Genomic DNA, 27,136 nt, shown 5'->3' on the forward strand with positions numbered 1-27,136 from the left:
TATTCAAACGAATACCTAAAACTCTTTAGGTAACTCCTCTGGATAGTATCTAGAACAGTGATTCCGAAAGTGGTCCAGGTGGACCCCCAGAGACGCACGAGAATTTTGACGGGGGTCTACGTTGGTTTGAAAAAAATGGGGGTTAACAATTAGTAAAATGGGTCCACAAAATTTTACCTGGTTTCGACAGTGAATAACTGAAATGTTGGCTAGACTTCACATATTAATACAGGCAGATATTCTTCTAAGAAGCTCAGCGACTGTTACTTGTAAAACTTGCATATTTTATTTTCACTACAACATGTCAAGGCTTGAAAAGCACTGCCGCTGCCGTCACCGCCTTCCGCAATGTTTATTTGGACGTGTAAAGGGACAAAATATGGCTTCTGGTGAATGTGCTTGAAAAGCGGACTAGCCGTCGCCCATATGCCTTTTATGCAACAAAGTTTTGAGCAATGAATCTAAGAAACCGTCGAAGCTCGAAGATCCTCTAAGAAGGTGTCATCCTGATAAAATACATACGGATTTGGAATCCTTCCAAAAATTGAGGGGGAAAAAATAAACGAGACCCACTGTGCACAGTTTGTTTGCTTCAACGACTGGAAACGATGATGTCTTGCGAGCATACTCATTTGGCATGCGAGCATACCATTCGACATACTCAAAATATTCCTTTGAGCAACAACAGTGTGCAAAGACGTATTGATGAAATGAGCTGTGATATCGAAAGTGTCTCATGTAATTATCTTCAAACAACTCATTTTTCTATTCAGTTGGACGAGTCAACCTTACCCGGTAATTAAGAATTATCATTGGCAAATGCGCGATTTGTTGTGGACCAAGAAATTCATGAAGAGTTACTATTCGTGAAAACTTTAAAGACGGACACGAAAGGTGAATCAATATTTTTTGTCCTGAGGGATTGTTTTTAGGAGAAGTCGATTCCATTCACAAACGTTTCTTCTGTGACAGCAGACGGAGCTCCTGCCATGGTCAGTAAGGTTAATAAGCCATCTTAAAAAATTGTACCAGAGTTAACTGCAATTCACTGTGTCATCCACCGACAACATCTAGTAGTGAAAAATTTGGGTGAGAAATTGCACCGATCACTTCAATTTGCACCCCGATCACAAAATAAGAAGCAGTGCATTGAATATGCGTTCATTTGCACAATTCTGCGATGAAGATGATGAAGAATTTCAACGATTGCTCTTTCATACTGAACTACGCTGGTTATCGAATGGTGCATGTCTAACAAGAATTTACCTAATATTTGAATTAGTATCAGAGTTTCTGGAAAGTAAAGATCCAGATTTAAGAGAAAAGCTAATCAATTCGAAAGCAGACATCGCGTATTTGACAGATTTGTTATAAAAAAAAATTAATGACATTAACTTATAATTATAAGGGGACAGTCTCAATTTAATAAAAGCAAAGGTTGTAATATCAGCTTTTCGTGGAAAATTGAAATATATGAAGCCAAATATTAGTCGGCGTAATTTTCCCAGTTTTTAAACTTGTCACAGCTAGAATTTCTTGATGAGTATATTTAAAAATCCCTTCAACATTTAATTGCCCTGCATGATGACTTAAAAAATCAGATTTGAAGTGATTGTGACGATGGAAATACCACCGTGGATCATAAATCCATTTGATGAAACATAATTTGGCAATGTTAAGTTACATTAGGAGCTACTCGAGGTTAGCACTAATGAGGAGTTGAAGGTGAAATTTAAAAGATCGTACCAAACATTTTGGTGGTAGGCAGAAACAGCCAAAAAATATCCATGGATAAATTTTATAACTTTAAGACCCGTCCCCAGGGACTGTGGGGTCATTTTATCTCCAAAGGCATAGTTTTGATACCTTTCAACTATGCTGAACGAAATGGCTATCTCAAAATTTCCCAAATTTTTTTGGGAAAAACGTGACATGGAAAAGGGTGGCTAGTTATTCTCCAATCTTTTTGGTCCCTTAAAAGACACTAGAACTTTCAATTTCCGTTCAATTGAGCACTCTTTCGATGTTCAAGAACCATTGGTTTAATGCGATCACCCCTGGGGGAAAAACAAACAAGCATCCATGATCTTTCCTCTGGCAAAAAACACAAAATTTCACATTTTTGCAGATAAGAGCTTGGAACCTCTACATTAGGGTTCTGTGATATGCTGGATCTGATGGTATGACTTTCATGAAATTTCTTTGACTTTTATGGGGTGTTTCCCCCTTTTTCAAAAATATGGCAAATTTTCTCAGGCTCGTAGCCTTTTCTTGGTAACTTTAAGCTTAATGAATATTATATATTTGGAATCAGCATAATATGCCGATTCTTTTTGATATGGATATTAAAATCTCGCTTTTTAGAGTTTCGATTACTGTTGAGCAGTGTCGCTCCTTATTTACAGTTCGTTGCCATAGACTGTTTATAATCAATTCCCACAAACCATTCTATATTAGGCGAAGATGGCTTAACCAGCGTTGAGGCTCCTGCCTCTGCTCGCTTGGGCCCTTAGATCTCACGAAGAACGTGCTCAAATCATAAGACCTTAAAAATATGGTTGCTTCCCGCCTCCCGCCGCTCGTTTTGGTCAGCAGTTCAGTCTTTTGGTCCCAGTAAATTTGGCCTCGTTTTGTTCTAGTTGAACTCGGGCCTTTGGTCCACGCATGCTTATTATTATGGTATCACATTTTTTTTTTTTTTTTTTTTTTTTTTTTTTTTTTTTTTTTTTTTTTTTTTTTTTTTTTTTTTTTTAAGAACAGCCGCTTATTTCTGAGAAAAACAAAAAAATAAAAAACAACCTAGTGCCAAATACATCAATTTGCTTCAGGGTATATCAGGTAAGATGATTATTTGGTAAGTCACACATAAGAATCTAATGTCCCTCAGACTGCAAGCTGCATTTATATCTAAAAACAATTCCTATCCTAAAAAAATGTAAAAATTATGTTCTAGAATTTGATTGGATTTGTGATATTGGTGCATTTGAATCTGGATTGACCTATTCCTTGTCATTATATGCCTTCCGTGCTTCTTGTGTCGTGATGTCCTCCTACTCGTTGTTTATCGTCGACTTAAGTTCGCCGATTGATTGCGTAATCAATTGCCAATCAAAACATTCCTATTGATGGTTTTCTCAGTCTCCCCAATTCACGTTAGTTTTCAACTGCATTCCTGTCCGACGTCATTTAGCCCATTTTGTTGTAATGCGACATTAAAAATTGATTTCAACACAACTTTTTTCATCACCACCCTTTTGTGGATTTTTTTGAAATTTCCTGTTTTCTCTTAAATTTTTAGGTGAGTAAGTGAACAGAAAATCTTAGTTCCGAATGGACTAAACAGGGGAAGATAGAGAGACGAAAAGCTAGGAGTTGATCCCATAAAAACTCTTATTAGAATGTGAAGATCATTTTTGGGACATAATGAAAAAACATCAAACTGAGTTTGGAGTACGACCTTGAATCGATTTTTGTATCTTGGGGCTTCAAAATCGGCATTCAACTTTTTCTTTCTTCTTTTTCGAAGAACTAAACTGAATCAAGAAACAAGAGGCCAAGTGAAATATTCGTTAACTGTGTTAACTTTGATTAGGAGCAATGGAGACACTCAGACGCAGGATTTTGCTTTACTGTATCATTTCTTAATTTTGTCCCAATAAATCATTTTTCTTCTCCAATAAAAACCTGCATGTCTGGCTTCAAGATTGTATAGCTGAAGAGAATATTTTATTATTCTGATAGTGTTGATACTATCTTCAGTACCTGGTCCATCTTCAAACAGACTTTATAAACAAGTTGGTCAGGTTTGGAAATTACTAGTTGAGCATTGCATCTACAGTTTATTTATGGCACCTTTATTGTGAAATGATCGTGATATCCGATATCTTATAGCGATATCAAAGTATCAGGCAGATTTTTGAATGTTGAAATAAACCTGTCGGGGGAATATGAATTTTTTCGAATACAGGGGGATTTCGTAAAAAAAAAGGAAAAGAAAAAGAAAGAGTGATTGTGTAAAAAACTTTTCCAAAAACAAAGAAGAACATAAAAATCACATTTTAAGGGACCTCGCACCACCCCTCTGCACGACACGTATATATATATATATATATATATATATATATATATATATATATATATATATATATATATATATAACTCGCCTATTTAAAAAGGGTCGGGGACGTGAGAGGGAGTTTTTGGTGGCTTCAAACTATAAAGGTTGACAAATTTGTAAATCGTTTATTGCTATAATTCTAAGTTTTAATTTAATGCACTTAGACGTTCCTGAGATATTGCGGATGCACCCTCTTGATAACCTGGATGTGCATAGTGTCTTATGATTTAGTTCAACATCCCCGCCTATTTAAAAAGGGTCGGGGACGTGAGAGGGACTTCTTGGTGGCTTCAAACTATAAAGGTTGACAAATTTGTAAATCGTTTATTGCTATAATTCTAAGTTTTAATTTAATGCACTTAGACGTTCCTGAGATATTGCGGATGCACCCTTTTGATAACCTGGATGTGCGTAGTGTCTTATGATTTAGTTCAACATCCCCGTCGATTTTCCCTGTAGTTTCGCCTTAATACCTTTGACCTTTTCGGACACAATGAGGATCAAACATCCACGATCACAGCCTTAACAATAATTAATCATATATGTGAACAATTTTCAAGTTGTATAATTTACAACCTTTGCCGCAAGGGCTGTGGAGGTTCATGCCATCCCGGAGGCGTAGTTGATCGATCTTTCAGTCAATTTGAACGAGATTGCTATCTCAAAATTTTGATCGTTATTGAGGGGGGTAGCTAAAAAGGACAAGGGGCTGGCTGACCACCGATCACTTTTGACTTTTAAAAAAGGTCACTAGAACTTTAAACTTACAATCAAATGGCCCGACCTCTGAAGTTTATAAGACCACCCGTTCTAAATTAAGTTGCTCCGGGAAAAAATAATAAATGATAAGGTTTTGGGGGGAGGTGGGATATCACTTTGAACGCTTTTACTAGTAAATGTTATAGAGCATACAATTTTTCTCGATGTTTTGTCAGTTGGGTATCAATATTAAAAAGAAAGGTTTTTTAGAGTATAATTTAATTTTATTTTCCCTCGTTTGTTCTATGAAAAGGATAACCTAGTCTTCCTTAGTCAAATAGCTAAAATTCAGCCCATAAGGGTTTTTAGACATGCAAAGTCTTATGGTTAAGCGTTTCATATTCCAGATCTACCCATTCCTGACATAATTAGATTTAAAAGAAAAAAACAAATTTGTTCAACTGAAAGTAAGTAGTAAAATTAAAGCTTGAAATGAACTGAAATTATTACGTATATAGGGATTTCCCCCCTCGTCAATACCTCGCTCTTTACGCTAAAGTTTGAATTTTGTCCCAATTCTTTAAGAATGACTCCTGAATCACAAAGGCCGTTTAATTAGAATAAATAGCTCTTTTAAAAGTACTAAAAAGACTTAGCATAAAGAGCGAGGTATTGACGAGGGTGTAGCCCTCATATACGTAAAAATATCTTTTTGTTTTAAGTTTTAATGTTGCTTCTTACTTTCAGTTGAAAAAGCTTTTTTTATTTAATTTCTTATCGTTTATTAAATAATGCTGGAAAATCCGGCCCCCCCTCCATGTAAAATTCCCTTCCCCCGTGAAAAGTTTCTTCATGGAAAGATCCTCCCACGTAAACCCCGGACCCTCCCATAAAAATTACCCCTGAAATCGTCTGTATACTTCCCAGTAACCAATACTATGTGTAAACAGTGGTCGGAGTTCATAACTTGCAGCCCTTCCCTCGGGGATTATGGGGGGGGGTGAAGTCATCCTCAAAGATATAGTTATTAGGATTTTCGAATATGCTGAACAAAGTGGCTATCTCAAAACTTTTATCGGATGATTTTGGGGAAAAATGAACGTGGGAGGGGGCTACATACCTTCAATTTTTGTCATCAAAAAGGGCATTAGAGCTTTTAATTTCCGATCAAATGAGCCCTATCTTGATCTTCTATGATTACTGGTTCGATATGATCACTTCGGGGAGAAAAAATAAATAATCATGCATCTGTGATCTTTCTTCTGGCAAAAATTGCAAAATGCCATATTTTTGTTCATAGGAGCTTGAGACCTCTACAGTAGGGTTCGCTGGTGCGCTGAATCTAATGGAGCAATTATTATTAATATCACTTGATGTTTTGGGGGTTTTTTTGCCCTTTTCCAGAAATTGGACAAATTTTCTCAGGCTCATAACTTTTGATGGGTACTATTAAATTTGGTTAATTTTACATATTTTGAACGAGCATCAAAATTCGATTCTCTTGATGTATCTATTGTTATCAAGAGATTGTTTTTCTCAAAGTTTTGGTTACTATTGAGTCAAATCGCTCCTTACTGACAGTTCTTTACCACGAACTGTTTGGTAGTAGCTGTCTTAGTAATATCGCCAGTTGGCACAATCGAAAATTTTGTTATAAAAGCTGGTAATATCAATGAGGTCTTTTCGCATGAACTCCTGCTCAAAATTCTGCATTCGATTTTTAACCAAAAATAACATAAGTTTGAAAAAAGAATGGAAAAACAGAATGACCATTATCGAGGAGTTGAATCACGACACCGACGAGTTGAAAGTCACTAGGTATGGTTTTTTAAGACAAGCGAAATCTGATACTTATCAGATTATGTTAGATTAGACAGATTATATTAGACAACAAATGCATGCTTTGGTGGCACTGGCACTTCCCACAATTAAATGTGTGGCACAAAAATTTGTAGAATTCAAACTTGCTTCCAATGAACCTTAAATTTGAATTGAGTGAGGAAGTTCAACGATTACATTTTTATTCTGATGTGACTCTTTTTGAGGCCGTTTTGACCCAGATTCAAAATGTCGAGTTTTTTTATATTATACATTTTTTTATTTAGTTTATGATAAGTATTGTTACTTTTTTAAGTCAGAAATTTGCAGACACTATATATATATATATATATATATATATATATATATATATATATATATATATATATATATATATATATATATATATATATATATATATATATATATATATATATATATATATATATATATATATATGACCTCAAAAGGGGTCAGATGAGAATAAAAATGTAATCGTTGAACTTCCTTACTTCAGAATGTTTTTGGCTTGTTCATTATAATCTTGTCGTACCTCTAGTGACATCGATTGGAGGGTGGCAGAGGGGTATTTGCTCTCTAGATTCTTTTCTTTCCCTCCTAGATTTGGAGAAATACCTTTTATGGGGGTTTTTTCATGAAAAACTCGTTTTTTACATTTTATTGACAGAATTTTCAATAGAAATTGTCCTACCCCCTCTAGATTTTGGGAAATATATTTTGCCTTCCTCCTCTAAATTTTCGTTAATTGACGCCACTGCATACCTAAGTGTTTTATCTTCAAATTCATTGCGGATTGAAGACCTTCATCGGGTATTAGGTGACATCCAAATTAGTTTGCAGTTACTCCTGCAGACATAGGTTAGAATATCATGGGTGCATATTTCTTTTTTTATTGTTTATTTCATTCAACTCTGTGTTCTTTAATTGTCATAATTCGGGGTGCTTGGAAATGTCGTAATCAAAATTTAGAAGCTATTTTACCAATACGAATAAAACTTTACTCGTGTAATTAATGGCTATTTCGTACATTAAGTAATAGCAGATGTCAGCTGGAATTAGTTTCATACCGGCTGGAAAACTCATTTGAAAATTGGAAAAAAAATCCAAAAATTGGAAAACTCATTTGGATTTTGTTGTTTGAGCGCATTTTAGATTTTATCCCGGGTTACTCAAATCGACTGTTAGAAAAAAAAAATAATAATGAGTCTTGGCCGGACAAAACGTTTTTGTTATTATGAAACATTGTTCCTGATTTGTTAGTGAATTTCAATTTGAATGTACAAAGTAATAATGTTTGGACTCTTAACGTGTAAAAAAAAAAAAAAAAAGAAGTAGGGTTATATAATCCAGCTTCTGTTTCGTTCCTTCGATCCTGAACCGAAAACAAAATGCTTGTCAGCCTCTACTAGGGCCAGGGTTTAATGTGCTAGATTATTTCGTCTACATAATAGATACTAGTAAGAACTGAGTGTGGAGTTTGTTGAGGCCGGTGAGGCACGTCGATACGAGTGCCCTACGATAAGCCAAGAAATTGGGTTTTTGGATTGTCGGTCAGAGGAGTTGAGAGCTCTTTCTTTCTCGTCTGAGCCCTTTTTCCATACTTGATCCTATCAATCATTTTTCGGTACATTAGTTTCCATTAATGACGCAGATAGATTGACTTTTACTTAGAAAACAATAATGTGTATTTATTCTTTGTAATTCGTTGTGAGATCTTTTTATTCATGGAAAGTAAATTCAAGGGGTTTTGCAGTGGTCTACTTTTTGCACCCTGGTAAGATGGACCACAGGGCTAGAATTAAAAATTCTCATTCGTACGAGGGACACTACACTATCCCTAAGCAAAATAAAACCAAAGGAAGTTTTTTAAAACCGTCTATGTTGTAATTTTTACCATTGTTACGCATATTCACCCATTTTCCGCTTTTCGCCCCCCCCCCCCTCTCCGTCTCTCGTCTGATATTTCGGGTTCCTGTACCACACACTAAACTCTGCATGCTTGCCTTCATTTAGAACTGACATGTCGTAAATTAAAAAGCTTCGTTTCTTTTGTATTTAGAATACCTGTTAATGATGAAAATCTAGCTATTTTACAAAATCTCTAAATTAAAAAAAAAAAAAAAAAAAAAAATCAAGAAATGAGCCAGACAAGACTTCTTAATTTTTGCAATGCGCTAAGAATCTGAAAGTATCCAAGAAACTATATCATTACAGACAATACTTCGAGGATCATAATATATTTTCTTTTTTTAGTTTGAAAGAGACTTCATTTTACTAGCTACTTATTCTGGTGTTTCTACGGTAAAAAAAAAATCAAACAAACAAAAACGGATTTTGGAAAAGTAAATTCATAATCCTATGCCTTACATCACTTCAAATATAACTTGCATGTGCAGGTTAGATTGTAAACAACTATCGTAAATAATGGAATGAGTTTTGCTCTATTACGCTTCAGAAGCATTTAAGTTCAGTCTTTTCTGAATATTTTGCCAATATCTGTCAATTACAGCTTTGAAATGACTTAGACTGTCTTCAGGGAGAAGCGGATTAATTCATGTTATTCAAAGCGTTCAAACTTTAGTATCTGATTTTCAAACTATGAATAGTCAAAATTTCACAGTTAGATTGTATAACTCTGCTAACATTGTTTGTAGATTTTGAAATTTCTAAGAATGAAGAAATCTGTTATAGAATCGATATTTGTTGTATTGGTTTGAAACTGTATGCCCAATTTCATTTTGAGGTTTATTAGCTTAGAACACCTTCTCTAAACAGACACCGACGAACTAGCGTCAGCATTGGTTGTGCAGCTATCGCTGATTGTCGTTGCCATATAATGAGTTATACCCGAATCCTACCAAGGTCATGCAGATATCTTGAGACCCTCCGCCAAGGACTGTGCAGATGATAATTACAGGAGAGCTAGCTAAAATATCGAATCCTTCTTTTACTTAGGCAGTCTCTTTCCAATGATCCCACGAATTGGTCAGGGTAAGACTTGATCTGTTCCAGTTTCATTGGCTAACTGTCACTCTTGAAAAGCAATGTGTTATCGACTTCTCTCTACGTTAACTTCTTTAGCTCTCTAATATTTTTTATAGCTCTTAAGCTCAAATGAAACTTGGCCAAAGAAAGCTGATGATGAGCGAAGAATCTCCGCATTTGAAACTAAATTTGTCTGCCCCATAGTAGTAATTACCTATATAGACTGGGTGTCAATGAAGCCCACCTTAAACTCATCGCGACCTCAGGCCATCATGGACTAGATCAGAAATCCGAAGCTCTTCTTCCTAGGTCACATTCAACAAATGACAGCCGGCCAGCTGATAAAAATTACATTCAAAGGACGTGTACACGACACACACATCCTTATACGGATCCGTAAGAGATAGACTGGTAACTCCGTCAACGTGATTTTGCTAGTGTTAATCGTGCGCCAATAGTTTGTGTCGCTTAACTGAGGCAAACAACTTGACTTTTTAGATCCGCACAGTCTTGTACACTTCTTTTAGCTCGGGCTTCTATCTCTATTATCATTTCAGGAAGTAATAGGTTATATAGGTTGGTTGATAGTCTGTATTTTTATTGTCTACTTTTTACGAATATGTCCTTCCCTCAGCCTCCTCAAATAATTGCTGCATACGGGCTTGCATAAATTTTCATACTTTTGCGAAGAAGGAAGATGCTAGAAAAACTTGCTGTCGATAGGAGTTGAATTAATAGCTTTCGGTAATAAGCTGAGGCTCCTATCCGTAGCAATAGGCAACTGCTTGGAAGATTTCTGATTGATTTAAAGTGTACTTTATCATAAAGACAAGTAGACCAATAGATCGAATTAATATTTGAAAACAAATGCTATTCTTGAAAGTGTAGAAATATATAGAGATACATTAGCAGAACCCAGGGTTGTGCATAGGGCAAACACGAGAAAACTCAGTGTATACAAACTCCACATATTGCTGTAACCAGACTGAAGACTGTTGATTTTTGTATATTCTTTTTTACTGTTATTGCTTTCTTTGTTTTCAAATACTTTTTTTCTGTTGATTGGTTGGCTTTTCATACATTTGACAACTTTACCACTCCCTTACTCGATGGTCCCATAGCCCGATTTTTTTCTTTTTTTTTTAACTACCTAAATAGATACTGTTTTTCTTGACAGTTGGTTAAAGATTATATTTTTTATATATTAAATTTGCCTTCGTAAGGTTTTAACTATCGAACTATTGGAACGTTCTCCGTTTTTAGTTCTCTGAACTATTGGAATGTATTGAAGATCTCCTGTTAATTTTCATCAAAATTTTAAAAATACAGTGTTATTATGATTATTGTTTTCTGATTTAAAATTTTACAGACTGTCTAACCAAAAGACTCCAGAATAGTCTTACAAAATATAAATATAATCTCTGGAGTATTGGGAGCCTAATGCCTGCTGGTAAACCTCTTCTTCAGAAGATTTGAAATGCTACAAAAACAAGATAGAGCTTATGAAAATAATGTGCCCAGAATTGAGTTGAGCTGTTTAACTGCGGAATTGGAGATTTTTGCAGTTGGACAAAACAGCTTCCAGATTAGAGCCAAGTCAGACTCAGGTACTGTGGAACCCAGCCCACAGCATATGACATTACCAAAAAATGCAGTAGACACCCTTAATGCTTGTGACTGTAATTTCTTGCCCAATGTCCACGTAGTATTAAAAATGTTCTCTGCGTTCCCGGTTTCTACCAGCACTGTTGAATGTATTTTTTCTACCTTAAGAATATTGAACAAAAAATTACAAATTTTATGACAGAAACTCTGCTGAATGAACTTGCAATATAAATATCAGAGATACTTCATTTGACGAAGAAATGATGGACATTCTAGGGAAGCTAGATCAAGAGAACTAGATTCACTTCCGTGGAATACAATCGTTGGACCTTCTTCATTTGATTTCCAAGCTTAACGTGTTTCCATAGCCGAATAAAATTCTGCAATTGCATATATGCCATAAAATGGTTGAATTGGCACCTTTATCATTGCTCTGCGAGAACTCCCAATCATTTTTATTAGTTGAGTGTCGCTATCATCAGTACAACTTGCGACAATTGGAATGAGCTCGTAGAATTATAAATAATAATAAAAAAACAGCAAATTGCCAACTTCGGGATTCTTTTAAGCTATGGATAGTGCTTTACAAGAATAAGTAAGACCCAATGGATCAGAGGTGGTTTTAGGTGAGCGACAAGGAGGGGGGGCATTTGCCCCGGGCGCAGAATATTTAGGGGTGCAATATTTCAATCTAATGGTTATAATCGTTTTATACTTATTGCAATTTTATTTGTATTAAAATAAACTAGAGGGCGTAGTTGATAAATGAATATAATTAATAAGTTATTAAGTAATTAATAAAATAAAAATAAATTAAAAATTAAAAAATAGTTAAATAATAAAAATTTAAGTAATGAAACCAAAATAATTAGTATTTATTGATAATAATTCAGTCATCTGAATAATAACTTAAAAATACATTATTAATCAATTAATAAATTTAAAATACTTTGTTATTAAATGAAAATTCTGTAAAAATTTGGCTCGTAAATTTTTTGGGAGAGAGGGGGAGGGATGATTATCAAGATTTTGTCCCGGGCGCAAGAGTGGCCAGAACCACCACTGCAAGGGACTGCTTCACAGATTCATCACTCTTGATGAATGTAGGAGGCTTCAAGTTAGGAAGTTTATGCGAACACTTTCTTTCAAGGTTTACGTATGATTACTCTCTTCCACGTACTTCAAAGAAGCTATTTCGTAAACTACTCCGACCAGCATCAAAACTTACAACATGAAGGGTTCGACGAAATTCCTGAAAGACTACTAAGTCTGCGTTGTTTGCTTTCTTTTTGCCCTGGCCATGTCTTTCCACCCAAAGCTAGAGCCCATTGTCCATTGCTGCCTAAACTCAAGTGAAGAAACGTCCCGAGCTGTTTGAAAGATTAAAATTAAACCTTAAACTCGAACGAAACCTTGTTCTCTCTGAGCGTTAGACTGTAGATTTATGGCAAGGGAATGATCAATTTAGTCTTAGGCAACTTTTGCACGGTAACTTTGCTTTTATTATCTAGCCCTCCCTCCCCCATTCAAGGGCACTCCCCTGTATATTATCTTTTATAAAATTCATTGTATTTAAGACGGAGATGATATATTCCTATTAGATTTTTGATAACAATTAATCGTATTTAGGCTCTTTTTGTGCTATTTTCTTGACAACGCAAAATTGAATTGCCTGCTTATGTTTTTTTTTCTTGTTCTTATCGGATCTGGTCAAGAATTTGTTTATGCATTGGGTGTTTCTTCTCTTTGAAGTCTCATGAGATAATTTATGTCTGTGTTTTGATAACCTTCTCGTTTTGTATGCGTTTGTTTCTATTTGCACTTTTTTTCTATGACTTGGCACGTTTGATTGAAGATAAAACTTTTTCTTCACATCCTTTGGAAATACTTTTTTTTTACATTATAACATCTATTCGCATATTTTTTGTTTTTGCACAGTTCCCAAACTCTTTTTTTAAATGATTGTCTTATGGGCTCTGCTGTGACGATTTACATGGCTGTGGCTGATTAGATTCTGCATTTGATCCAATCTTAACGACCAAGCTCAAAACTGTGGGAATCTCCTATCAAACAATTCGTATGAACGAACTATGAGGAAAGAACGAATCATGCTAATCGTTGCTGAAACATTAAAAAAGAGTTCTGATAGCAATATATTCATTAATAGAATCAACTTTTTATGGTTACTATGGAAATACAAAATTCACGAAGTTTAAGTTATCCATCAAAAGCTGTGAGCCTGAAAAAAAGGCTTGATTTTTGAAAAATGGGAAAATGTCCCCAAAAGGGCAAGTGACCTCGTTGAAATTACACCACCCAATTCTGTATATTTGAGAAGCCTATTGAAGTGTTTCATGTCCTTATCTACAAAAATAAGAAATTTAGGATTTTTCCCGAGAAAAATGATCAGGAGTGTGTTTTTGTTTGCTCGTTTCTTTTTTATCAGGGGTGATGATATTGAATCAATGGTTCTAGAATGTGGAGAGGAGGTTCATTCCAAGTAAAATTGATAGTTCTAGAACTTTTGTTATGCAGCAAATGAGATCTCAAAGCCAAGTGGTGTTTTCCACATTTTTTCTGGTGCCAAACAACAATATTGGCCCGAAGCTACCGGTTGATAATTCTGAGATAAACCAATCATTTTAAAATGTCGAAAAACTATTTATTGGGCTCCCCAGTTCCACAATCAGCAATTCTGCACGGTGATACATTTGAAGCTAAAGGTCTACTTCAATACGAAAGCTTCATTCCCGTTCATTCCTCACTTTCTACGTTTTATTAAGAAATGATGTGGCCATTAGTTAACTACAAAGGAATAGGCGATCTTCTCTTGGTTTTTTCAAGGAATGATTCGTTTCTTGTCTTGCTAAGTTGAGGAAAGACAAGAACTTGATGCAGTAGCAAGTTTTAGGTATTTATGCTATAGGTCTTAGGCATTTTCAGCATTAATTTTAAGCTTGGAATAGCGTTACTTCTTCTTGATGATTTCCAAGATCTCTAGATGATAACTGAATAGTTTAGTTGTTTGTTCAACTTACAGAGAGAGCCAAACTCCAATATTTATATAATCGATCAATTATATTTAGTATTTTTTTTTTCTTTACAATCTACGAATTTATTTATCTAACACACATACTCAGTTTGTCCGGAAAGTAATAGGACTGATTTTCTTCTGCCGCGACTGTACTTCGGTGCGTGCGCGCGCCGACTGGATTTGGTAGAGGTCGTTCCTAGCTAACAAACGAGCGACTGGTCGTTTGTCTCCGAGCACCTGGGTAGTCAGCACAGGCATGTGTGTGTGACGCGTTTCTGTGAGTGGTGCAAGCAGAAAATACAGCTCAGCTGAGGTACGTGATTAAATTCTGTGTCAAACTTGGTAAATCTGGGACAGAGGCGTTTGGTATGATCAAGCAGGCTTACTTAGATGTTGCTTTAGCAAGAAGTGGTGTGTTTCGGTGGCACGGGTCCTTTTTGGAGGGCCAGGATGAGGTTGCCAATGAAAACCGTGCTGGAAGACCTTCGACTTCGACAGACAGTATGACTCGTGTGCGCAAAATTTTGAACTCAGACCGTTGACTAATAAATCGCTTAATTGCCCAAATGTTAAATTTACCAAAATCTGTCGTTCATGAATTTGTGACGGTGTATTTGAACATGCGCAAAGTTTGTGCGAAGATGGTCCCAAAAATGCCTACTGACGACCAGAAATTGCGGTGAGTGGAACTGTTCCAAGAAAATTTGAATATGTGTGAAAGTGACCGCCATTTTTTAATAATGTAATCACAGTTGACGGGTCCTGGATCCTTGAGTAAGATCCCGAGACAAAGAGGCAATCTTCCGAGTGACACACTTCGGCGTCTCCAGGCCCAAAAAAGGCAAGAATGAGCCAATCCAAAGTTAAAGCGATGCTCATTATCTTTTGTACGTCAAAGGCATCGTCCACCATGAATCTGTTCCTCTGGACAAACCGTCAATGCCAAGTTTTATGTGAAAGTGCTCAAGATACTCAAACGAAGGGTCAATGGGGTCCGACAAGACATCGCAACCAACAGGAAGTTGCACCTCGAAAACGCCCCGACTCACGCCACCTTTCTTGGGAAATGCTACCTGGCCAAGGCTGGCATTCCAACGCTTCTGCAGCCGCCCTACAGCCCAGATGTGGCCCCCGAAATTTTTTTTGGTTTCCTCACCAGAAAAGGCCGATGAAAGGTAAGCCTTTGAGGCGAGAGAGAGGATCTAAGCAGCATGCACCGTGGCTCTCAAGGCTATACCGGAGAATGCATACCGTGACGCCTTCAATACTTGGGAATCGCGCTGGCAGCGCTGTATTGACGCTGAAGGAGCCATTTTGAAAGTTTTGAAGAACTGTGACAATTGGCTCAACAAATATTTTTAATCGACTCAGTCTTATTACTTTCCGGAAAAACCCATTATCACTATTAAACGGGAATTAATCCTGATTTAAATTTGAAGAATTCGGGCATATTTTACTAGCGATTTGTGGGATCTCAATGTGTTTTCAGTATGTCAAAAATGATCAATAGTTACTTGGAGGTAAGAACAAGCTCGAAAGTAATGAACACAAAGAGAACAAGCGAACTGCTGTGTTTTCGAATACATCTTCCTCTCTTTTCTATGCCTAAAGATGTTTATTGGTTGGATCATAATTCATATATTTTTTTTAGTCTCTCGGTTTTTGCTCTAAAGCTGCCATTAGACTGTAAAATTCAGTCATCCAAGTAGGATGGGTTTTATTGCTTTTAGGATTCGGAATGGAAATATCCAAGTAGAAATCTTTTATTAAAGCTAAAATGAATAAGAATGATTTTTGTCCGGGTATGAAAGTCAGTTCTTTTCTTCATTAATAACAAATATTCGTAGAATAATGTGTGGCTGTATATGGTTTTTATGTGTACTTGTAAAATGCTACTCAACAAGCCCTTGTCGAGATCATAATTGTACTTGGCAGTATACCCAATTTGATCTTTGACCTTTTGTCATTGTTTCCAATAAGACGTGCGTATGACCTAAAAACGCCCTCTTTCTGGTTTTATGCATGTGACAAAAATTACGTTAAGATTGAAGACTTTTCACAATTGCAAAAGCTTCAACTTAGAATTCTGTCATTAAGAAATAAGATTTTGCAAGTTTCTTTAGACTTCGTGGCCTTTAATTGTTTCTACACGACTCGCTGGGTGGTCTTAATTTATAGATTTCGCAACATGGTCATAGACAAGGAATTGGTTGGAAGGATACACGTTTTCGTATAAAAGTAAAATACAAGCGTTCTATAAAAATAAAGCGATTTGAACCTAAGACGACCGAAAATCACTGAATATTTTAGGCATTATGTCATCCTCTCAGCCGACGCATGGCAGTCTTGTCCTAGTAGTTTGAGTTTTTTGTGCAAGACTCTTTAATTGTTTGAGGCTAATTGGCTATTTCAGAACTTTTTATCTTTGCCTTTTAGTCATTTTGAGCTATTTTGGCAAAATGGTGTAAAATAGAAATATATAATGTATTTTCCTTGAAAATCCATTCTATTATTTTAATGTGTAATGTGTTCCTATTTCTATGCACTTAACTGATATAATATCATTTAAACATATGTTTAATGTATTTTTAAATATCCATTTTGTAGTTTTGTTTTTACAAACTCTTTCCTTACTCTCCATTTACATTGGTGATGTGGCTTTTAATCACTCTGACTACTTCTAATCTCCCATTTTCTCCCCTTTTTACCTAACGGAAAATCTTGCGTTATCAGGTGTTCAAAAACCTAAGAGTAAATAAGTGCAAAAAAAAAAGTAACGACATTTTCCAGCTAGGCTCATTAGAATCCGACCCAAAATCCCCGGTAAGCTGTATTTTCTGCCCTGATAATGCCAGTGCCAGAATTTATGTGACATTGCCGACTTGATCCTGGCAATGGAGACTCAGACAGTTCTTGTTGAAGAAACGACAATGCGTGATTCAGGGCTTTACGAGGGCTGAAGAAGCATATTGATTTTTTTTAGATCCAATATAGTATGTATAACCTACAATTCTGTGCTGACTCTCACAACTCTTATTGGTATAGCTCAAGACTCACCTGATGAAGATCTTTATTTTCTTAGTCGTTTGTAGAAACTGTTGTTAATGTATATCTTTATTCTTGAAACAGCTTGTGAAATAACATTACGAATGCCGGCCTGAATCATGGTACATACTCGCGTATAAGAGTACAGTTTTTGTTTGTTGTTCTATGCTGTCTTGTAATACTTTTTTAACGAGAAAAATGCCTCTTATAGTGAGATTGTTTTATCACGTCAAAGGTGACTTAAAGCAAAAATTTATCGCTTCGTACTGCTTGATCATTTCCTACATTGGAGGCTGTGGCGATATGAACACACATGGTTTCGCTCTGTTAATTCTCTGGATGCTGCAACAGGTCAAGTCGAAACGTTAAATGATGATATAAAAGCCCCTCCCCCCACCATAATACTACCTTTCTCCGTAATGATTGCATGCAGGGGTAAATATTTATATTCTTCTGGAAAGATTGTGCTTTATGTATATGTTACCGTGAATGTCCGAAATAAGTTTTTTCTCCTTGGATTTAGTCAGTTTTGCCAGTCAACTTTTTCAATATAATGCAAGGTTTGATGATGACAGGTTAGGTTGAAATAAATTAGGTTTGGTGAGGTTAAATTAACTTAGGTGTTTAACTCATTTGTTATTTTTAGAACCAAATTTAAACTAACTTAACCCAAATTAACATAATCCAACCTAACTTTAAGTTCTACCATCGAAGGTTGCTTAAGACTGAAAAAGCTGACTCGCCAAGCTAATTCCATCCAAGCAGAGGAAAAGGAATGTCGACATTCATCGGTGAATGTCGACATTAACAAGACCTCGGACATTCACGGCAACATATATACAAAGCCATATCCATAAATTATTTTCAGGTGTTCGGTTCGTATGTTAAATTTTTCTTATGTACTTCAAATAAAGGTAGTTTTCTATTCGAATGACTAACATATTTAATTTTTCTTTCAGACTACCTCTTCTGACGTTGCCTGGATAGCCAGTGATTTTAGTGGATCTCAACGAGGTAAAGAATTCAGTGTTGTCAAGGGCCAGCAAGTAGAAATTGTAGAACATAACAGTCAGTCAAGCATGTGCTTAGTCAAACTTAATCAGGTCAATGGGGAAACAAAGGAAGGTCTTGTACCTGCAAGGTGAGCTAATCGTTACCATCATAATTCTATTATATGTCATGAATTTCATCTCCTACCGTCTCGTCACTTTTTTTACATCTCCTTCACGGAGGGTCGGTATATCCAGCAATAACATTTTAAAGTAATACTGTGAAAGTCTTGATCAGTATTGTTCAGAAAATGTAACTCATTTATGCTACTCATCGGATTTGTAAACCTCCCTCAGGAGGTTTACAAGCTAGTCTCCTTCCCCCCCCCCCTTTTTAGCAGGGGTATGATTTTTATGGGATAAGGGGGAGGCAACTGCCCCACTAGTTTCAAGTTTGTTCCCTCCATCTCGTTTTGCCCCCCCCCCTTCCAGCTGAAATTTAGTTTCTGCGAAAAAATCTTGTCAAAATTATGATAAGCCTGCATAATTTAAGTATCAAGAGAAACAGATCATTTTTATTAAGTATATGTTTGCCTTATGGTAATATATGGATCATTTTTCGGTTTTCACTGTCATTTTCACTTGATTTGGAAAAATTGGCTCCAAATCTGCCCCCCCCCCCCCAGAATGTTGACGAAATTACGCCATTGTTTGTTAGACCGCATCCCAAGAAATCACAAAAGGTTTTAAAGGAAATCATACCAAAATATTGCGAGCGTGAACTCCTGGCAGTCTATTTTGTAAAATTTGACAAATTTCAAAAGAAGGCTATTCAATCCAGTTGAAACATTTTATTAACCTCAAAAAACAAAACAGCACAATCCCTTGCAAAATATAACGCAAAGTCAAACACATAACTGATTGCTGGTTTCAAGCAATCAACAATAAGCATACATTACATAATTGTGATCTATAGATTTTAAAAAAAAAATTAGATCTTGAGCTTTCAAAGATTCCAGAGTACACGTTATTCGTAATCAGCAGCCCAGCCGAATTAAGTTTTTATTTTTGATTGTTCTTTATAACTTTGAGATCGTCCATATCATAATGTCTCATCCTTGATTATGCAGAATAGAATTCAGAAATTCGACACAAAAGTTTCCCAAAATCGAAAAAGGACGTTGTTCAATATCTAAACAATTAATGGAGGTAAAATATGGAAGGCACTCTGAACATAAAAGAACTTTGGTAAAGCATCAAAATTAGAAATAGTTACTAATGAATCTCTAGTTTCTGCTAATGACTCTCTAATTTAAGAAGAATGCCAAAGTGGAAACTTAATTTAGGATGTACCTCGGAAATTGGCATGGGATTGAAGCTGACTCTTATCAACGAAACATTTATTTGTTGTCAGTAAATATCAACGTAATATCAGATATCAATAAATTTCTGAACTTGGTTAATGCAAGGGCTGTTCAGGAGGGTGGATGCCGTGAAGATATAAAGAATAACTATGACTCAGACAGAGCAGTTCAAAATGGGGGGCAAATGGGACATCTGCCCCGGGTGTCACAGCCTGGGGATGCCATGGATGGGGGATTGCCGAATTACCTGCTTACCTGCTTTTCAAATTTCCAGGCAAATTATTTTGGCTAGAATAGTTCAGAAGGCATTATATTTTCTCCTGTCTAATTTGGATCCAAAAATACAGTGGCTCCTCTGCCTTTGATTATAGTTGGCCATAAAACGAGTTCGAATGTCTATTTTTGAAAGTAGAGGAAAGTAAATACATATGGAGCAAAGTTGCATTTGAAATCATCTATTTATTAATGCGTATACATAACCAAATTAACGAGACATACGCTGGCGCTTTCAGATTTTTTTTTTTTTGATTTTTTTGTTTTTAATACTTGCCAAGATTTTGTTGAATGCAACATTTTTTCCATACTCGGCAACATTTCTGTTGCACATTCTTCTATTTTTTGTACTTTCATCTACCTCTCTGCATTCTTGAACTCATTTTTTCAACTTATTTTTTTTTCATTTTTCTCATCATTTTTCTCATAATTGAAATAATTAGCTGGCATCCTCTTTCTCACCCAGAGAAATAGTTTGGAAATAGAGCTAATTTTTAAAATTTTATTTTCGTTGCAATTTGTTTTCTAAATTGGTACGGTTTTTGAAAAGCTGATGCCAAAAAAGAGGTTTTTACTTGTATTTTTTCCACAAAGGATTTACGCAAGATAAAGTTGGGAAAGTTTCAGTTTGTAGCGGAATTCAAACTATCTCAGGCAACCTTAAACGTTTCAGCACTGAAACATTTAACACTACACTCTCAGCAACAGTCCTCTGAAAATGAAATAAGAACCGCCCGAGGATTATTTCTCACTTTCTAAGACCTTTTAATCTATTAAAGCAGGGGCCTCCAAATATCTCTACCACAGTATCGCATTAAATGTCTTAAATGTCGCAAAGCAGAAGTTTGGGGACCGATTGCACACTAGAGAGAGTTTTATTTCTAAATGAGAAAGAATTAGACATGGATGTTGTTTTTAGTTATACATTTCATATTATTATATTTATAATATTAATATTATTTTTAATATTATATAATGATGCATTGATACAGTGATATTTTTGGAACTGTTAGATTAATTCCTGAATTCCGAAATAATAGATATTTCTGACCTAAGATTTGATCTCCCTAACACCAACAGTGACATGAGATTATCATCAGACAAGTTAGTTCTTAAATTATTCTTCACGTATTCTATTCTCGAAAATGTCTGTTAGTACAAATTGTTCTTCCAAAGATTGAAAGGTACCATGACGCTAAAGCTTTGACATTATAGAAGTTTTTCTTGGGGAAAAACTGTTAAAAAGTCAAAAGTACTTCTTTGAACTTATCTCTAAGGAGGTCATTTGCTTGCAACAAAGTGACTTCCAGCTGCAGCTCATCTAAGAAACTGGCCACATTTACTTCAAATTGATATTGAAATAACCTCACTTCTTTTGCCTTTGAACCCAAGTCAGAAAACCACTTCTGAAACCGCATCCTTAATGTTCTTCATCTTAATTTGCTTCATCCATTAAGACCTTGCACTGCTTAAACTGCTTCAAGTTGTTGGCTTGTACTTGTTCCAAAAACAAGATAAGTATAGATCTGAAGGTCTTTAGGTGAGTGCATAGATCAGACACTAGATTTTTCTCTCCTTGTAGTTTTAGGTCTAGGTATTTTAAATGACCTGTAATGTCTGCAGCAAAGCCCAAATTCAATACCCACTCTTAATAAGACAGTAATGACTTTGACTTTCCTTTACTTTCTAGGAAGTCGTGTATTTCCTTTCTTAATTCAAACAACTTACTCAGAACTCTCTTAAAAGTTAGTCATCTTACTTCTGTGTAATATGGTAAATTGTAAGAAGCTATATTTGTATCTTTTAACATGTCTCTGAACTGTCCGATTGAGCCTTTGTAACCTTATTAAGTTCACCATCTTCAGTACAGGATTCAGTACACTCCTATGTCTGTATATTTCCCAAAGAAAACTTGGTGATTAATACAGTGCATGAGCTTTTGTTATGGAATGTGTTTCTCTTTATACATCTGCTTCACTTGACCAACCGAGCCTTTTTTATGCCACTCATGTTCATTCCTCCGTCATCAGCAAAGCAACTAAAACACGTCCAGTCCAATTTATAATGAGCAAATGTTTGTTTTTTTAGTTCATTGAATATATCCGCCCTCTCCAGTAGCTAAGCCGTACATGCTAATGTGGGGAAGCCAACTCTTCCATTAGGTGGCGCTATATCAGTTCATCGACTTTGAAAAATCGACGAAATGATATAGCGACATCTTTTTCTGGTGATTAAAAGGTCTCCAGGGGCCGGATGAGAGAGTCTCGCGGGCCGCATTTGGCTCGGTGACTGTAGTTTTGAAACCCCTTTTTTTAAAGACTGGGAGATTTTGTTTTGGGCAAGATGATATTGGAAAGTGAAATATCTGAGGAACAAATTTAGATACCAGTTTTGACCAACTTTTTGGGCTTTCTTAACTGTTCAGTGAACTTTCATCTTTTAAGTCTCAGAGGTATTCAGACTAAGAGAAATTCTGACAGCACAACCAGGTTCTGCATGGAATATGATTGGACAAAAAAGAAAAGAAAAAAAAAACAACTGCGCACTAACTCATAACTAATGATGAAACTGCGTACTTGTGCTGCGCATTTTCCTCATTCTGATGTAAACTAATGTACAAAATTTAGCATTATTTCTTCCTGATAAATAGTTTTTGGTGTTCTTAAGTAATGTTCCAATTTTATTTATTCTTTTATTATTTATTATTATTATTATTATTATTATTTTCTTACACACAGCCTTAGTAGTGTTTAGGAATAAATGCTTATGTCGTGTTTAATTTTAGAAAATATTAACGTCTTTGCTTCTAGTCATTTTGAAAACCACAACTCTATAACGCTATATTTCTAGTCCAAAGAATTTCTATATTTCATTCTATTTCCAAAGAGTTAAATTGCTTTAAATGTTTTTTTGATATTTTTTTTTTGGCGTTGTTAAGGAGTCCTCCAATTTTATTACTTCTATTATTTTTTTGTGCTGTGACCCTTAGTAATGTTTTGGAGTAAATTCCAAATCTATGCTTAACTTTAGCTTGAGTCACAAGCTTTTGTTTTCATATTTTATGAGGGGCCACGCCCCCATTCTCCATGCACCAATTAGTTTGCATATATGGTAATACTGTTCAGTAAATTGGTCTCTTAGACCACTAAAATTAATCTTTGAAATTGTAACTTATATAACCCAGAGACAGTTTTAGGGGGTAAGGGAGAGAGGGCACTTGCCCCAGGCGCCAAAATTTTAGGGGTGCTAAGTTTCAAATGAAATAATAAAATATTTGTAGTCGTTTTGTAATTTTTGAAATTTATTTTTATTAAATTAAAGTAGAGGGCGCAGTTGCCAGTGAGTGTAAGAAAACTGAATCCGAAATTTTTTATTTTCCCATATAAAGTAAGAAAAGCCATACTGAAATTAATGAAAATTTTTGTTAGTAAGTAATATTTTGATAAAAAATGAAAAGAATCTTTGAATTTTGGCCTAAAAATTTAAGGGAGACAGAGGGAGGGGTGCTAATCAAGTTTTTGCCCCGGGTGCAAGAGAGGCCAAAACTGTCACTGATACAACCCTTTTATACGGTATAGAGTATTCGTACGCTCAGGAAATAATTTGCAACCATATAATAATTTGTGAATATGATAACTTACATTTCTCTGAAATTCTAGAAATAACAAATATTGGTCTTTGATAGGTTGAAATTGATTTGCACTTTTTTTTTCTTCTTCTTCTTATGCTGATTTGGTGCTTATCGTGCCAATGTTTCTGTTTTCTGCTCGAAAATTGGCGAAGATGGCACTTTGATACTTGATACTATATGTCCAAAACAGTACACCTTGAAGGCTTTGTGATACACTAGATTCTCAGTTGTAATTTGTATCTATTCCTGATTACTACTTCGAGGGGTTTTCATCGTTTTTTAAATCAATTCTGCTTCCTTTTGTATATTCGTTGGTGCATTAACCCAATCTTGGTTTAATCTGCAAATTTGGATCTGTTTGAAAAGTAGCATTATTTAACCGTATGTTTTCTGACTTTTGTGTTGTTTGACTAGCAACCTCATTTCTTATTTAATAACATGAGCACACTTTGTTGCTCACCACGTGTTCATGATATTCCTCGTTAATTTTTAGTTTATATGTTTCATATTTTTATTCTCCTTTTTCTTGCTTTCACTTGAGTGGATTTTTGGGGACTTTTCATTGGTTGCAGGCTTTAGTACTGAACAATGTCAGAGTGCCCAGCGGTTTTCTAGACGATAAAGCTTAAAAATGTTGAGGGTTCTGAAAATCTCTAAAAGTCACTAAATCTTGCAAAAGAAGAAAGACGTCAAACCACTAATAAAGACTGGAATAGAACGCGTGGTGATTGTAAATAGGCCATAATTGCACAATGTTAAAAGTACTTTAGTTTCACTTCTGTTTTTGCTTTCAAAAAATACATTTGAACCTCATTTCCTTTCCAAAAATTGTAATTAAACTGAAATAAAAATATAATAATGGGTGAAACTTTTAATTAAGACAGTTAACGCAAGAGAAAAAAAAATACTAATATAACTCTGAATATTTTGGCTCAACATCTGGAAGCCTTTATAAACACGTGAAATGGCAAAAAAAAAAAAATAGTGGATTAAACATTTAACCGATACTAGAAGGCTACCCAGGGATGCCAAAACTTTTTGAGACTAAAGTGTCAAATTCAGCAAAAAGGGACACTTTTAGTGTCCTCCTAGAAAATTAGCCAATATGCTTTAAAAGTTGACAAAAAAAGCTTTAAGTGGTTTTCTCGCAACTTTAGGGCCAGATTTACGTTCTTCTTTTTCAAGTAAAAGCAAAGCAGTTCTTCTAGTAAGTAAAATCCCATGCAAAACCTCAAATCGCCTAATGTGTGAAGAAGAAAAAGAATTCAGCACAATTTCTCGGGTTCTCTCGAACCTTCGGTTGTACTAGTTATTCTGAAAACTCAATAAAGACCTGTTTTTATTATGGCGTTTTCCGGCAACACAGTCGGCTTTGCTGCTTTTTGAGCGACAGTTTTCATTTTCGTCGATTTTGACAAAAAATTCGAAAGCGCAGTCTTATTTCAGGAACTGCAGAAGATTCTGAATCATTTTTGCTGCGTTTGCGGTGTTAGAAAAACGTAAAGAAAAGTTGGAGTACAACTAAGATGAATGACAAAATGTGTTGTTTAGTTTTTACGTTTTCAGCCAAAATGTCTTCTATGTACGGCGAGAAAACGAAAACGGCGAAAAAACCTGTCTCCGCTATGAGCCGCCCCAGCCGTCTCGGCCGGAAAACGCCATAATGAAGACAGGGCTTAAAAGATTTGCGCCAGCAGGCCACAGATACGATGTCTGTCGCTGCCTACACGGCTTAATGGCCCTCGCTCCCTCTTTTCCTTCAGTAGCATATCAGATCTTCTGCAAAATTTTGTCGACCATTTCCCGCAGACTGATATCGAAAAGCGAGTGAAACGCGCTTCGCTTGGAACGTGCTTCACATCCTTTTCACCTGGTTTTCGCCAACGCGTTTGGTAACGCTGCTCTCGCAAAAATACACAATTACAGCGTTATTTTATCCAAACATTAATGTATTCAGGAGATCAATTAACTAAGAGATCAAACTTGATAAGGAGAGAAATAATGACAAGACAAATATCACTTGATCTGTATAAAGCTAATCTATTCTTCAAAAAACAAAGAAATGTCAAATTCTTTGCGAATAGTGACAAGACAAATATCACATGTGCTCAATCAAATGTTGAAATAAAAAAGAAAAAGCAGAGAAAACCAAAGAAAAAAGGCTTTTTGGTGTCGAGAATAGCTATGGTTTTTCGAGGAAAATTCGTTTCTCTTTGGCCACTCTCTTTCTTCTGAGAAGAAAAGCTTATTTAATCGCAATCATTTTCACCAAAAGTAGAATGGTGCACAACAAATGTCTAAGCAAATCTGAAATATTTTGCGCTAGGCCTTTGCCATCTTCGCGGCTCAAAATGGACCGAACCGAAAAACCTAGACAGCATGAAGAGACCTTTATAAGGGAAAGACTGTGCTGGATTTCACATACGGTGCATTCCATGTTATGAAGGCTTACGAAATGTGAGCAGATACAGAATGAATCGGATTCCAATTCAGAAACGTTATACAGAGGTCCAGCCACACCCTGGGTTCAGAAAAGGCCTAGTTTTTCAAGAAAAAAAGAAAAAAATTACAAGAATGTGAGATAATGAAGGGAAACTTTAATGCAGAATTCCTATACAAGAAATCTGTTCAAAGCTTCAGCTTTCGTTTTTGAAAAAAAAAAAAAAAAAAATCAATTTCTAGTGGTTAACCATTTTGGAGAAAAAAACTTCGGCTACTGCAGTCTGATTTCAGTTATTTGGTTTTCTGATTGGTCAGTCTAATAGGTCAGGTTCAGATTCATTCTCTATTTGATCATCCTTGTTGTCATACTTGCAGTATCACCTCGAAAAGTTGTTAAGTAATATTGGCGGAATCTGCCACCGATCCATCGAGGCAGCGCTACGAGTAACCATCTGCATGAAGTAATCCACAGTTTTCACTTCCAACCGATTTCGCAGCTTAGTTTTAATATCTGTTAGTTGAGGAAACTTTCTTTCGGCACCAGCACTTGAGTGAGGTAGCGCGCATAAGTTCAACATAAAGTTTGATAGTTCAAAGAATTTGGGAGTGCCGTCGGGATTCTTCACATCTAACAAGAGCTTCCAATAATAAGATGGTGAGGACACTAGCTCTTCACCACCTAACTTCAGGATCTTTTCTTCTTTGGAATCTGGCAGGCTCAGCCACTGGTTTCCGAGAGGGTCTCTAGCAGACTCTATCTCGCTCTGATATTTCCCCCAGGAGTTTGCTAAATCTGCTGGTCAAAGGACTAATCGTTTCAACCGTTTCATTCACGACAACTTTCGGGTCTAAGTACTCGAGAGCTTGTAACGTCTTATCTTTACGATTGACCCGATTTATCATCTGCTTCACCAGCTCAAGCCTAAACTGTTCAACAAGTTTCCCTGATGCTCCTTCTTCATTCAGATAAGCTTCTGTGTTGGTACCACACAACACATCTTTCACATCTTTGTAGTTTCGGGGCTCAAGAGGCAACTCAAAAGCATCAGTTCTGTTCAGGATTTCTAGTTTCACGAAGCATCTCATGATCGCTTTCAATGTCGACCTGAAGCT

The 27,136-nt window shown here is 35.8% G+C and overlaps 1 protein-coding gene across 3 annotated transcripts in view; it reads left to right on the plus strand.

Moving 5' to 3' along the window:
- The window catches only part of LOC136032165 (triple functional domain protein-like), a 393,821-nt gene that overhangs the window by 227,963 nt on the left and 138,722 nt on the right, over positions 1 to 27,136 (plus strand). For all 3 annotated transcript variants that reach the window (XM_065712353.1, XM_065712354.1, XM_065712355.1), the window contains exon 30: positions 18,284 to 18,465. In XM_065712353.1, coding sequence (XP_065568425.1) covers positions 18,284 to 18,465 — 182 coding nt within the window. The remainder of the gene's footprint in view (positions 1 to 18,283; positions 18,466 to 27,136) is intronic.

Source organism: Artemia franciscana, chromosome 10, assembly GCF_032884065.1.
Source record: "Artemia franciscana chromosome 10, ASM3288406v1, whole genome shotgun sequence".
NCBI classification, from domain to species: domain Eukaryota; kingdom Metazoa; phylum Arthropoda; class Branchiopoda; order Anostraca; family Artemiidae; genus Artemia; species Artemia franciscana.